Source organism: Cervus elaphus, chromosome 17 (assembly GCF_910594005.1).
Source record: "Cervus elaphus chromosome 17, mCerEla1.1, whole genome shotgun sequence".
In the NCBI taxonomy this organism is placed as follows: Eukaryota; Metazoa; Chordata; class Mammalia; order Artiodactyla; family Cervidae; genus Cervus; species Cervus elaphus.
Genome location: NC_057831.1, coordinates 2,389,196 through 2,402,350, shown reverse-complemented (window position 1 = coordinate 2,402,350; position 13,155 = coordinate 2,389,196). Strand labels below are relative to the sequence as shown.

Genomic DNA, 13,155 nt, shown 5'->3' with positions numbered 1-13,155 from the left:
AGACAGGTGCTGTGGAAACAACTGACGAACTCTGAGCAGGGTTCCCCTCTGGTGTGTTCCGAAGGCCCCACTGCCCACAGAGCCCCGGGACTGCTACCTGAACAGGTGAGGGTCTCTCTTTTGTCTTCTTTCCAACTGAGGACCAAGCCAGCCGCTACTGTGTGGGCGTGGGTCAGGCACATAGTGGTTGAAGCAAAACAGAGACCTTTGTCCCCCGGCCACCGCCTCCCTGATAGGATTGCAAGGCGGATTCCTCAGTCTTCTTCCTGTCACTTTCACTTCTTCCCCTTTTGGTCTAGATTAATTTACTGGAGTCTAGGTGTTGCCTCTGGGCCATCCCAAGAGTGCCTTCCATGTTTCAGGGAATCGCCAAATGGTGAGTCACCTGGTTGCTCCCCAGGATCGCTGTCTTTCTCTGCCCGGGTCACAGGGTGCCTAAGCTGCACAGTTCCCAGGGGTCACCTCTCACTGTCGGATGCGACTGTTGGGATAGTCAGCCATTTTGTGCTGTTAGTCGCATGGAGAGATCACTGGGGCAAAAGGGAAGCCTTTCTGTCGTCCGAGAGCCAATGACACTCAGTAGGTAGGCTAAGAGTGGGTTCTGGTACATCCTGGGAGCCTCTCTCAGACTCACCCCTTGGCTACATTCTCAGAAATTTGAAAATTTTGACCCTGCCAAAGGTCAAGCCCCAATACAAACTGGGGGACCCCCCAAAAATGGTCTCTGAGTGGACACTTGCTTTTGCCAACAACAGGGATAGGACTCAGAATTTCCTTACGTTCTTTTGCCTCTCTATGTCCTGTCCCCCTCTGTCTCTCTCCATCAGATTTCTTAGATGACCCCTACTCGAACTTTCATATCCACATGATCTCTAGGAAAGGATTCTGAGGTTACCTTTGGTCCAGGTCTTTCTCCTATATTCAAAAGCCGGAAGGATCAAAAACATTTTAAAGAATCCCCTTCTGACTACACTTCTCTCTTAGGTGGGGAGGGAACAAAGCCTCCCCCACTCCTGAACATCCTAAAGAATTCCCTTCTAACTACTCCTGTTTCTCAAGGTGGGAGAAACAAGGCTTCTCCCACTCCTGCAAGTTCCCTTAACTCTTCAGATTCTTCTGATGAGACAAAGACCTCACTTCCCACAAGAGGGATAATCTGAGATTTTAATCAGCTGATCTGCCCCTGATATCAGAGTCAATTTGAACACTATTTGGTGTATATATGTATTTTTTTTTTTTTTTCCATACTGTTCATTGGGTTCTCAAGGCACGAATACTGATGTGGTTTGCCATTCTTTTCTCCAGTCGACCACATTCTGTCAGTTTTTATTCCAATCCTAAAGAAAGGCAATGGCAAAGAATTCTTAAACTAAAGCACAATTGCATTCATCTTACATGCTAGTAAAATAATGCTTAAAATTCTCCAAGCCAGGCTTCAGCAATATGTGAACCATGAACCTCCAGATGTTCAAGCTGGTTTTAGAAAAGGCAGAGGAACCAGAAATCAAATTGCCAATATCTGCTGGATCATCGAAAAAGCAAGAGAGTTCCAGAAAAACATCTATTTCTGCTTTATTGACTACGCCAAAGCCTTTGACTGTGTGGATCACAATCAACTGTGGAAAATTCTGAAAGAGATAGGAATACCAGACCACCTGACCTGCCTCTTGAGAAACCTGTATGGAGGTCAGGAAGCAACAGTTAGAACTGGACATGGAACAACAGACTGGTTCCAAATAGGAAAAGGAGTACATCAAGGCTGTATATTGTCACCCTGCTTATTTAACTTATATGCAGAGTACATCATGAGAAATGCTGGGCTGGAAGAAGCACACACCAGAATCAAGATTGCTGGGAGAAATATCAATAACCTCAGATATGCAGATGACACCACCCTTATGGCAGACAGTGAAGAGGAACTAAAAAGCCTCTTGATGAAAGTGAAAGAGGAGAGTGACAAATTTGGCTTAAAGCTCAATATTCAGAAAACTAAGATCATGGCATCCGGTCCCATCACTTCATGGCAAATAGATGGGGAAACAGTGGAAACAGTGGCTGACTTTATTTTTTGGGGTTCCAAAATCACTGCAGATGGTGACTTGCAGCCATGAAATTAAAAGACGCTTGCTCCTTGGAAGGAAACTTATGACAAACCTAGACAGTATATTGAAAAGCAGAGACATTACTTTGTCAACAAAGGTCCATTTAGTCAAGGCTATGGTTTTCCCAGTGGTCATGTATGGATGTGAGAGTTGGACTGTAAAGAAACTGAGCGCTGAAGAATGGATGCTTTTGAACTGTGGTGTTGGAGAAGCCTCTTGAGAGTCCCTTGAACTGCAAGGAGATCCAACCAGTCCATCCTGAAGGAGATCGGTTCTGGGTGTTCATTGGAAGGTCTGATGCTGAAGCTGAAACTCCAATACTTTGGCCACCTGATGTGAAGAGCGGACTCATTTGAGAAGACCCTGATGCTGGGAAAGATTGAGGGCAGGAGGAGAAGGGGACAACAGAGGATGAGATGGTTGGATGGCATCATTGACTCAATGGACATGGGTTTGGGTGGACTTTGGGAGCTGTTGATGGACTGGGAGGCCTGGAGTATTGAGGTTCATGGGGTCGCAAAGAGTCGGACACGACTGAGTGACTGAACTGAACTGGTCTATATTTTAGCTATAAGACTATGACTACAGAAAGGAAAGATGACTTTTCGATACAGGATGGCCATGATATTTTTTAGACACTAGAGAAAACTGGTTAAAATTAAATTCTTTTTTGTCTTGGAAACTGCAAAACTGGTCCTTTTTGCATATGAAATTAAGAACAACTAGCTTGTTAAAAGGCCTGCCTAGGGAAAAGCTTGAAGTTAACCCTTCCCATGTCCTTGAAATACACTGCCCACTTTGCCTGAGACCTCAGCCTTTGGCAGCTAGAACTTTAAGCCAAAAAAACAAACAAACAAACAAAAAAGGGTCAAAGAGATGTGTTAAATTTCAGGCAGGAAACTATGAGATCTCTGTCTGTCTGGATTTATGTATGTCTTAGTGTGTGTCTTTTTTTTTTTTTTTATTTTTAATATTGCTGAAGTTGTAAATGAGTTCTAATTTAATTGGCCTAAAGAAAAGTAAGCACTTACAAGTCAGGCAATTCTAAATACAAGAAAAATTAACCTAAATGAATTTCAGATCCATGTGAATTGGGAAATATTCAATATTAAATAACTAGTATTAATGTTTGTTTGATAATCTAATATAGACATATCTAAGAGTCATTAGGCATAGGATTTTCATTCTGTGCTTTGGTTTATTATAAGCTAAATATTGTTATATTGCTGTATCTGTTACAAGTTTGTCAACAAGGAAAGTACCTCTAGAAAAAACAAAAAGAACAAAACTCCTAAAAAAAAAGTAAATGAGATATGAGTTTTTAGACAAACTATTAAGAATAATTACACTTTAGAAATGTCTGTCTGAAATAGTCTCTCCAGATTTTGGTAACCTGAATTTCTAGGGTTGTGCTAAGCTAAGTGACAATAGCCAAGTCATTTCCAAATAAAATAAGATTCTGAAACATTCATTACTGAACACTAACTTCCTCATACAGACAGAGAAGCTAGAGATTTTGGACTATTAATGAATAATGTTTGACGCCATCCTGAGATGTTCTCTAGAATTTTTTTTTTTTTAGAAATTATTACCGGTATTCATGTTCACCAATCTATAGAATGTTAATATAAAAGTCAGTTCTTGGTTGTTTAAGGAAAGTAGGATGTGTGTTTTCAGTAAAGAAGGTATGAGGAATGAAATTACATTTTATGAAGGGAAAAGGAACTAGGTCTGACTTACAGGTGGCTGTTTCAGGATGGGAGAACAAAGTAATGGGTACAGAAACTGATAAGGTTTTATGGAAAGTAAACTCCAAGGGAATAGTTTTGTGCATAAATACAAGTTTTCTTGAGATGTTGAATTGTTTTTGATAATGAATTTTAAGTTTCTTTACCTCTGAAGTGATCTCATCTATGTTTACTTTGAAATATTCTTTGTTACTTTGGTTAAGTGAATATAATGTTTCACAGTGATCTATATGATTCTATCTAACAGTGTTATAAATCCTTTTGATATTTATCAACAAAACTTCTTAAATAACTTGACTTCTAGCTGACTTTGGGATGCTTCAGAGGGCACTTGAGACATCCCAAAGAGCTATTAAACTACCTGGGTTCATTGGACATGTTAAATTACATGGAAAGTGCTGTTGAAGGGGTGATAAATCTTCTCAGATTATACTGTATGGTTGATGTTACTAATATAGATATCCTAAAATTATGTGGAATTCATATATATCTGATATGCCCTGATAAAATATGGTCAATTATAATTCTAGTTATCATGTTAAAGTGTTACAAATTTTGTTTGTTATCTGGTAAACTGGTAGCAGACTGGAATTTAGTTTACTCTCTATGTTAAGGGAACAAAGTTTTCTTAGAATGCAGCTTTTGATAACAAATTATGAATTTCTTTGCCTTTAAGTTATTTATATTTGTTTTTAAAATCTTTTGTTACTTTGGTAAAGAAGCATTATTTAAGATTATTGTACATGTAGACAAAGTTCATTCTGCTTCTACAAAAAATAAGCCCTCACGATTAGACTTCTGCTATCCGGATGTCTTTAAAACATGGCAACAGCCTACTACTAAATCAGGAAATTAAAAATGGGTGAACAATAGCTGTAAATCAAAGAGTCAGTGCTATGGGAAATCCAAGATGGCCACTTGGATTTTCCCAGCTCCCTGACAAACCTCATTTTTATTTGATGAGTTAAAGCCTTCCCTGGCTACAGGGTTAATGCTCTCACAATGACAAAAAAATAAATATATATTTCTCTTATTAAGTTCTAGTTTTGTTAATTAAGGTCTGTGTTTACTACAACTCACTTCTGAGCTAGTTCCTTGTTGTTATGTTATATTGCTAAAAGGTTTGATTAATTGTTATTAAAGAGAACACTCTAAGTTTGTTTCTAAAGCTTATCTCAATAACTAATCTTTGGATAAAGGTCAGATGCTCCATGATGCACAACCAGGAGATTCACACCTGGCTATATTCATTTAAGTAAGTCAGATGACCTGGGTATACTGGGCTATACCTAATGAAAGTTCTTGACTTAAATTCTGGCTTGTGACCTTACTAATAACTGCTAGCTGTATTATTTTCTATGTCACTTGTTTCAGAAGATTGTTTCTTATGTTACTCCATATGAGATCAATGATTGTAATAACATAACTCTAGATAAGGGAAGAAGCAACAAGAGAGAATATTTTCCTGGACCACAAGGCTAGTGGGTCAGGTATGGTGCAGAGACTTTTGTTACTTACAAGGCCTGGTCCAGTGATAGGCACACAGAGTGGGCCTATCAATGGCATCTTCCCTAGACCTGGAAATGTGCCTTCCCAGCACCGTGGGACACAGATGGCCATGAAATGCCCCCAAAGCATGGCCAAATATGTGGCTGAGAAGGGACCCTGCTGACTGAAAGTTGGCACTTGCCAGCTGCCTCTGCAAAGATTACATCATGACCACTGCAAGCTGCTGACATGCCCTGAGACGAGTTCAGGGTAGAGATCAGAAATAAGGCACTCTGTGCTCTGGGAAAAGCCCAGAAGAATCGGCCTGCAGAGAGTCAGATGTTTCCAGGTAAAGATTTTATGAACCCAAATTCTTGCATTTTCTCCTATCTAGAGAAATACTAGCATCATGAACCAATGTCTTTGTCTACTCCTGGTTCTCCTGGCTAGCTCCCTAGCAGCTTTTCTACTTCTATTAATCTTTGAGCCATATATCTTTAACTTAAAGTTTTTTTCTTCTAGAATACAACAAATCTCCCAGTGATAGTATAACAAGAATATTCCATGGCCAACACCCAGACAATGTGGAAACAAACTGCCTTATCATCCCATGGACTCTCATCTCCCTCTGTAAATGCACCCTGACAGACAGCAGGCATAGGGAACCCACAGCCCCATGATGGCCCCGTACAGCCTGAAGTCAGAGTGGCCGTTGCCCCCTTTCCCCTGACACTGGGTTCCCAAATGCCTGAGAAGGGAAATAGGTAGATAGTTAGACATGAGCAGAGTATCAAAAGGGGCCAAAGAATTGGCCCTAAAAATAAAGACAGGGGGGAATGTAGTGACTCAAGGATGAAAAGACCAGATAAATGCAGGGATAAATGCAGGATCAGAAAAACCGTACACTTATCGTCTTTCCTTTTCCCACGTTGTAACTATTAACAGATTTCAGGTCCTCCTGAGAAGTATAACCTCTCTCCCCCCTACCCCATGGGGAGAAGGTATTTGCCTTACTCTTCCCCCACTCAGTATATGTGCCCCATCCAATTTGCAAAGGAACCACAAGACCCCTATCCCAGTCCTTGTACCCCATGTATGAAGTGGACTAAGGACCCCTTGTTTAGCGACGGTTCTCCATTGAACTGGCATGCTGTTCTAACAGTGTCTCCCATTCTAATAAACTTTATTTCCCTCTCATTCTGTCTCATGTCTGGAAATTCTTTTCCAACTCATGCCCAGACCATGACAGTAGATGGTATAAAGAAGAGGAAATTAGAATATTTTATTCTAGACTGTTCTCAAATTGAAATATTGTTTTTGACAGAGTTGAAATGAAAACTTTGTACAGATGTATGTTGAAAAAAATGGAGAACTATACAGATGTCATGAAACAATTGGTACTTCCCTGAGGGCTAAGAGGAAAAATGTACAGAATCACAGAGCATGATGTGTCATTTAGCAGCTCCAGACAGCACACAGCATCTTTCAGCAGATAGAGCAAAGGGCAAGGAGGAAGGGTCCACGTCTATTTCTGGCATTGATTGCTTTGGGACCTGGAGGAGCAGAGTCTCACCTTTTTGAACTCAGGTCACCCCATATGCTAAGAAAATAAAAAAAGAAAAAAAAGAAGAAAAAGAAAATCCATAACTCAAAGATATGTTGTGCACCAACTTTGACATCTATAACCACAGGCAGATGTAAAAAATCAAGGCTACTGCAAAGCAGTGGCTGTTTATTCTGTTTCTCCATAATTTACAGAATTAACAAAGAATTGCAATAGCCAGCCACCAATTGGATGCCTATTGGAAAATTCTTGTTTGCTCTACACTTTGCTTGCCCTGGAACCCGTCACTCTTGTCCACTTTTTCTTTGCATGAAATTTAAATAAAATGCAATCTTAGCTAGATTTGTTATTTAAATTGCAGTTTCCATACTCTCCTTTGGAAGTTGAAGTATCTAAATAGGTAAGACTGGAGTTAGGCCAAAAAATAAGATGGGGATCAAACCCGTGTCTGTTACATCTCCTGCACTGGCAGGCATGTTCTTTACCACGAGCACCACCCACCACCTGTGAGCCCAAAATTCAGGGTCACAGTATCACACCTGATGTGAAGAGCTGATTCATTGGAAAAGACCCTAATGCTGAGCAAGATTGAGTGCAAAAGCAGAAGAGGGTGGCACAGGATGAGATCGTTAGATAGCATCACCTGCTCAATGGACATGAGTTTGAGCAAACTCCGGGAGATAGTGAAGAACAGAGGAGCCTAGCGTGCTGCAGTCATGGGGTTCACAAAGAGTCAGACACAACTTAGCAACTGAACAACAATGACAAAACTGTTACACATGAATTAGGTAAAGTTCATTGTCTTCATTTGCTCCTTTACAATCTATCCTTTTCCAGCACTGAGCTAGATGCTAACTTTATACTTATCTCAAATATTATCTTCATTATTTAGAAAAATATAGCACAAATGAGAAATTTGAAGATTAAGTTTATAGTTAAAAACACTACCTCTGTCTTACAGCTTGGTGCACAATATGGAAAATGATACTTTTCTTACATGAACCATCAAACTGTTGGGTAGTTGGACTAGGAAACAGGAGTCCAGAATGGTGGTGGCTAAAAGACAAGGAAGGGAAAAGCCCACGACAATAGAACAAAGGAAGGTCCAAGGACCAGAGTGAGGACCTTAGGTAGAACAAATAGCACTCCTGGCTAGTCCAATTTACATAGGTCAGGCCCAGAGGAGGAGGAAAAACATATAAAAAGAGGAGCCAAAGGGCCAAGGTTCTCTCTCTCTCTCTTCTCTTTGCATCTTTTGGGTTGGCATGCCATCACTCCTCAAGGATGTATTTTGCTTTATTTTCTAAATAAAACTGAGCTGTAACTCGGAGCCGTAACACTGATCTGTCCTACGGCTGTGACACAGTCTGTCCAAGGGCTTTAACGTCCGTCGCTTCAAATTTTTGTTGTGATGAGACAGAATTGAGGAAATTACACACTCCCACAACAAAACCAAATCCCCAGATAAAGGCAAACACAAGAAAGTCTCCACACCTTATAGAAGAGATCATTCTCTTTCTTACCAAATGCTTGGTTTTCAAAACATTATGTGACTTCATATTGTTTAATCTTTGTGGTCTATTGTCTAACCGTCTTGGGAATTGACTTCAGTAAGTACAATGTTCTCACAGTTCCCTTCCATCAGTTCAGTTACATTGACCCATAGGTATATTTTGGATACACTCACAAGCACATTCACACATGCATACACATGCACATGGCTTTTTGACTTTGAAGAGTGATACAAAAATCAGAGGCCCCAGAACCTAAGACAGAAGTATGGAGAATTATCTGGGAAAACTTGGTTGCGTTTTCCATATTGAGCCCAACACATGGTGTGTAGTCTTAGTGGATGTTAGCACATTAGCAAAATCTTATTGTGGAAATGTGCTTTTAATATGTATGCATCACTGAATCACCTTGGTGTACACCTGAAAGTGACATAACACTGTACATTTTTGCTGAATTCAGCTATACTTCAATTTAAAAAGAGAAGCCTGTCTTGCCAGCTCTCTTGAACTGGTCCAGGCAACACGGTACCTTCCGCAGGGGCTTGAGCTTGGTCTCCATGATGAAGTCATATTTGCACAGCTCACAGCAGCGTGTGTCCGAGCTCTTGATCCACTGGTGCAGGCAGGCCTGGTGCACGAAGCGTAGGGTGCCTGTGCAGCGGCAGGGCGTGATGAGTGGGCTCTCCTCGTCCCCTTCGCAGTGACAGATCCTGGGGAGGACACAGCAAGCAGGTGAGATCTCCCAGGGTGCACACCATATCTTCCTCCTTGAGCATCCTAGGCTTATTGGAATCTACAACCTCACATTTGGAACCACAAATGTTTCAATTCAACTTAATGCTGGAGCTAAATAAGTGGTCAATATTAATTTCCTTTCACTTGCCTTAGTCATTGCTGGACTCTTAGGTCATATCCTGGGGCTTTACACACCTGTACATCAAAAATGCACAATCATTCCTCCAGGGAAATAAATTTTAATAGACTAACTATTGAGCTGTGCCCCCACTTTTATCTATCAAAAGTCAGTGTCCCAACAGAAAGAGACTCACAGACTTAGAAAACAAACTTACAGCTGTTTGTTTGGATGGATAGTTAGGGAGTTTGGGAAGGTCATGTACACACTGTTTTATTTAAAATTGATGACCAAAAAGAACCTATCATATAGGACATGGGACTCTATTCAGTGTTTTGTGGCAGCCTGGATAGGAGCGGTGTTTGAGGGAGAATGGATACATGTATATGTATGGCTGAGTCCCTTCACTGTTCACTTGAAACTACCACAACATTGTTAATCAGTTATACTTCAATACAAAATAAAAAGTTCAAAAAAATAAAAAAATAAAAGTCAGTGTACCATTGTAAAGGAATTATACTCCAAAAAAAAAAAAAAAAAGTCAGTGTCCATAGACACAAGCTTTCTTTCATATATTAAAGTTACAGTTTAGTATTCTAAGGAATGTTGGAATCTGATAATCTCATTGTTTTATTTTGACAATAGTTTCAGAGGGTGTGTAATTTAGTACATATGATATTCTACCAATGTGAAAGAATTCTGAAAAAATTTAGTGTGTTGGCATGGAATAAAGTGAATATAGACAGTATCAGCTTGGAAATATTATAAAAAATTTCCTGGGAAGATGCACACATTTGTTCACAACAAATGGGTTAAACTTTAATAATCATCATTGCCATGAAAGTCTTTGGTTACAGAAAGTTTAGCTACAGTAAACAGTAAAGTTCAGCTACTGTTTTAAAATGTTAATTACTATGTCTTCCTAAAAGTTCTTATTTCAAGCAGCTTACTGAATTACTATGATTTCTAATGTCATAGATTCAGTCTATAAAATCTCCATTATTCTCATCTTCAAATTTTAAAAACAAACTTGTTTTCCTCATTGGATGAGATAAGCTTTTCATGACATGAGGTCACAAATTCAAATCTTACAACTTCAATAATTCTTATTATCTAGAAGCTATAGAAGTTGTTCCTAAATTTGATTAGAAATATTGCTTGAAATCTGTTAGAAATATGAATGGAATGTTCCCAGAACACTTGTATAGTTATTTTTTGGAGCTGAGTCATAGTGACAGGCTGGAAGAATGTTTGAATTACTACTGCTGTTCTTTCCTTTCAGCCATCTTCACCAGAAGCAGTGCTTTTTAAAAAAGCGGATTTTAAAGTATGTTTATCTAGCTCAACTGTCTCCCAGGGGAAATGCAGTGGTTGGTTGGTCAGATTGTTACTTCAATGAGATAACAGGAATTGAAACTTAACCCTCCCCTAACTTCAAAATAAAGAAGTATGACACAGTACGCTAATATTCTGAATCTCTTTTTCTTCAGTAAAGACAAAGTAAGCAAACAGCAACACTGACTTCAAAAGTTCTTTGGGTGGAGTGAAAAGATAGAACAAGGGAAAGTTCAAAACTAGTGTCTGCCTTCCCCTGGATGGAATTACAAAGTAGCAGTGTTAGGGGTAGCTGTCAAAGGCTGGCTTAGTGGGGAAAAGCTAAAAATTGAGATTGACATATATAGACTATTGACTGGGCTTCCTTTGTGGCTCGCATGATAAAGAATCTGTCTGCAATGCAGGAGACCAGGGTTTAGTCCTTGGGATGGGAAGACCCCCTGGAGAAGGGAGTGGCTACCCATTCCAGTATTCTTGCTTGGAGAACTCCATGGACAGAGGAGCCTGGCTGGCTAGAGTCCATAGGGTCACAAAGAGTCAAACACAGTTGTGTGACTAACACTTTTCCTTTATTTCACAAAATAGATAACCAACGAGAATCTACTGTATATCTCAGGAAACTCTACTCAGTGCTCTGTGGTGACCTAGATAGGAAGGAAATCCAAAAAAGAGATGTATGTATATGTTATAGCTGATTCCCTTTGCTGTACAGGAGAAACTAATACAACTTTGTAAAGCAACTATATTCCAATGAAAATTTATAAAAAGATAAAACTAAAAATTATCTCAGAGCCTATTTAATATGAAACTGAAATATGTCCTCTCTCCAAACCTGTAGATCCTAGGATCAAAGCTTAGTATAATTTATATCATACCTGTTGCTGATAGAGTATTGATCAGTAGATGCTCATTGAGTCAAGAAATTGTTCAATCAACAAACTCTAACTTATTATAAAAGTGACTAAGGAAAGCAAATCTGGGTTTCTAAAGCATATCATTTTTTTAGCTGTACATCTCCAATTAAAAAAACTATTTTTAATTCAAGGATAATTACAATATTGTGTTGGTTTCTGCCATATGTTAACATGGGTCAGCCATAGGTACAATATATCCCCTCCCTCTTGAAACTTCCTTCCACTCCCCACCCCATCTCACCCTTCCAGGTTGTCACAGAGCCCTGGTTTGAGTTCCCTGCGTCATAGAGCAAATTCACACTGGTTATCTCTTTTACATGTGTTAATGTATATGTTTACATTAAAGCACATCATTTTTATGTAATATTTATTTTTGGAACAACTGAGCCCTAACAAATTATACATTATGAGTGGCTAATATTTCTGAAGTCCTTTGAACCTGTTCTCTCACTGACTTCACACAGAGATCCTCCCTTAGATCAGGGGCCAGCATATTGTGGTGTGATACTTCCTTATGCATGTTTTGGCAGATAACGTTTCTTTTTTTTTTTTTTTTTTGGACCACACCCACACACATATGGAGAAGGCAATGGCAACCCACTCCAGTACTCTTGCCTGGAACATCCCATGGCCAGAGGAGCCTGGTGGGCTGCAGTCCATGGGGTTGCTAAGAGTCAGACACGACTGAGCGACTTCACTTTCACTTTTCACTTTCATGCATCGAAGGAAGTGGCAACCTACTCCAGTGTTCTTGCCTGGAGAACCCCGGGGATGGGGGAGCCTGGTGGGCTGCCGTCTATGGGGTCACACAGAGTCAGACACGACTGAGCGATTTAGCAGCAGCAGCACACATGTATATGTATTGTTAAGAGCTGTGTTCATACTATAACTCTAGGCCTGAAGAAGATGCATGTGGCCACAAAGACTTCACTATCTGACCCTTTGCAGGAAACATTTACATTATGGTGATTCTGAGTTAAAGACAATGTCTGACTGTTATCAACAATGATGAAAACAAAATTTATAAAATAAATCACCCCAACTTCTGCAAGTAACAAAAATTGAATTAAAAGTTCCAGGGAGAAGCATATGATAAAACCAAAAGCTCCCCTCTGGCCTGTCACTGATGCCCATTGACCCATAACAAGTCTGTAGGGATGGGGGAAAGTTTCTTATTTGAAAAAGAAAAATGTGCAGTTAATCCCATCTGATAATTTATGACCAAAAAATGGGTCAAATGCTGCACAGCTTCCGAGATGGTTCTGAGACTCTGAATTTTTGCAAACTTGAAAAAGTAATTCATTATAAGTGGATGGAAACAGGGACCTTGTTGATTCTAGACTGACCAGAACTGAACCTGACTGTTGTCAAGACTTCTTATGTCTAACACATTCTTTTAAAAAATTTCTCCTGAAAATTACCCGAAGCATCACCAACAATATTATTTTTTTTTGTAAAGTTAAGATTCTTTGCTGACAAAGGTCCATCTAGTCAAAGCTATGGGTTTTCCAGCAGTCAAGTATGTATGTGAGAGTTGGACTATAAACAAAGCTGAGTGCTAAAGAACTGATGCGTTTGAATTGAGGTGTGGGAGAAGACTCTTGAGAGTCCCTTGGACAACAAGAAGACCAAACCAGTCA

The 13,155-nt window shown here is 39.7% G+C and overlaps 1 protein-coding gene across 2 annotated transcripts in view; it reads right to left on the bottom strand.

Moving 5' to 3' along the window:
* MARCHF1 (membrane associated ring-CH-type finger 1) overlaps nucleotides 1-13,155 on the bottom strand; it is a 1,121,888-nt gene that overhangs the window by 63,583 nt on the left and 1,045,150 nt on the right. For both annotated transcript variants that reach the window (XM_043870936.1, XM_043870937.1), the window contains one exon: nucleotides 8,943-9,123. In XM_043870936.1, the coding sequence (XP_043726871.1) occupies nucleotides 8,943-9,123 (181 nt within the window). The remainder of the gene's footprint in view (nucleotides 1-8,942; nucleotides 9,124-13,155) is intronic.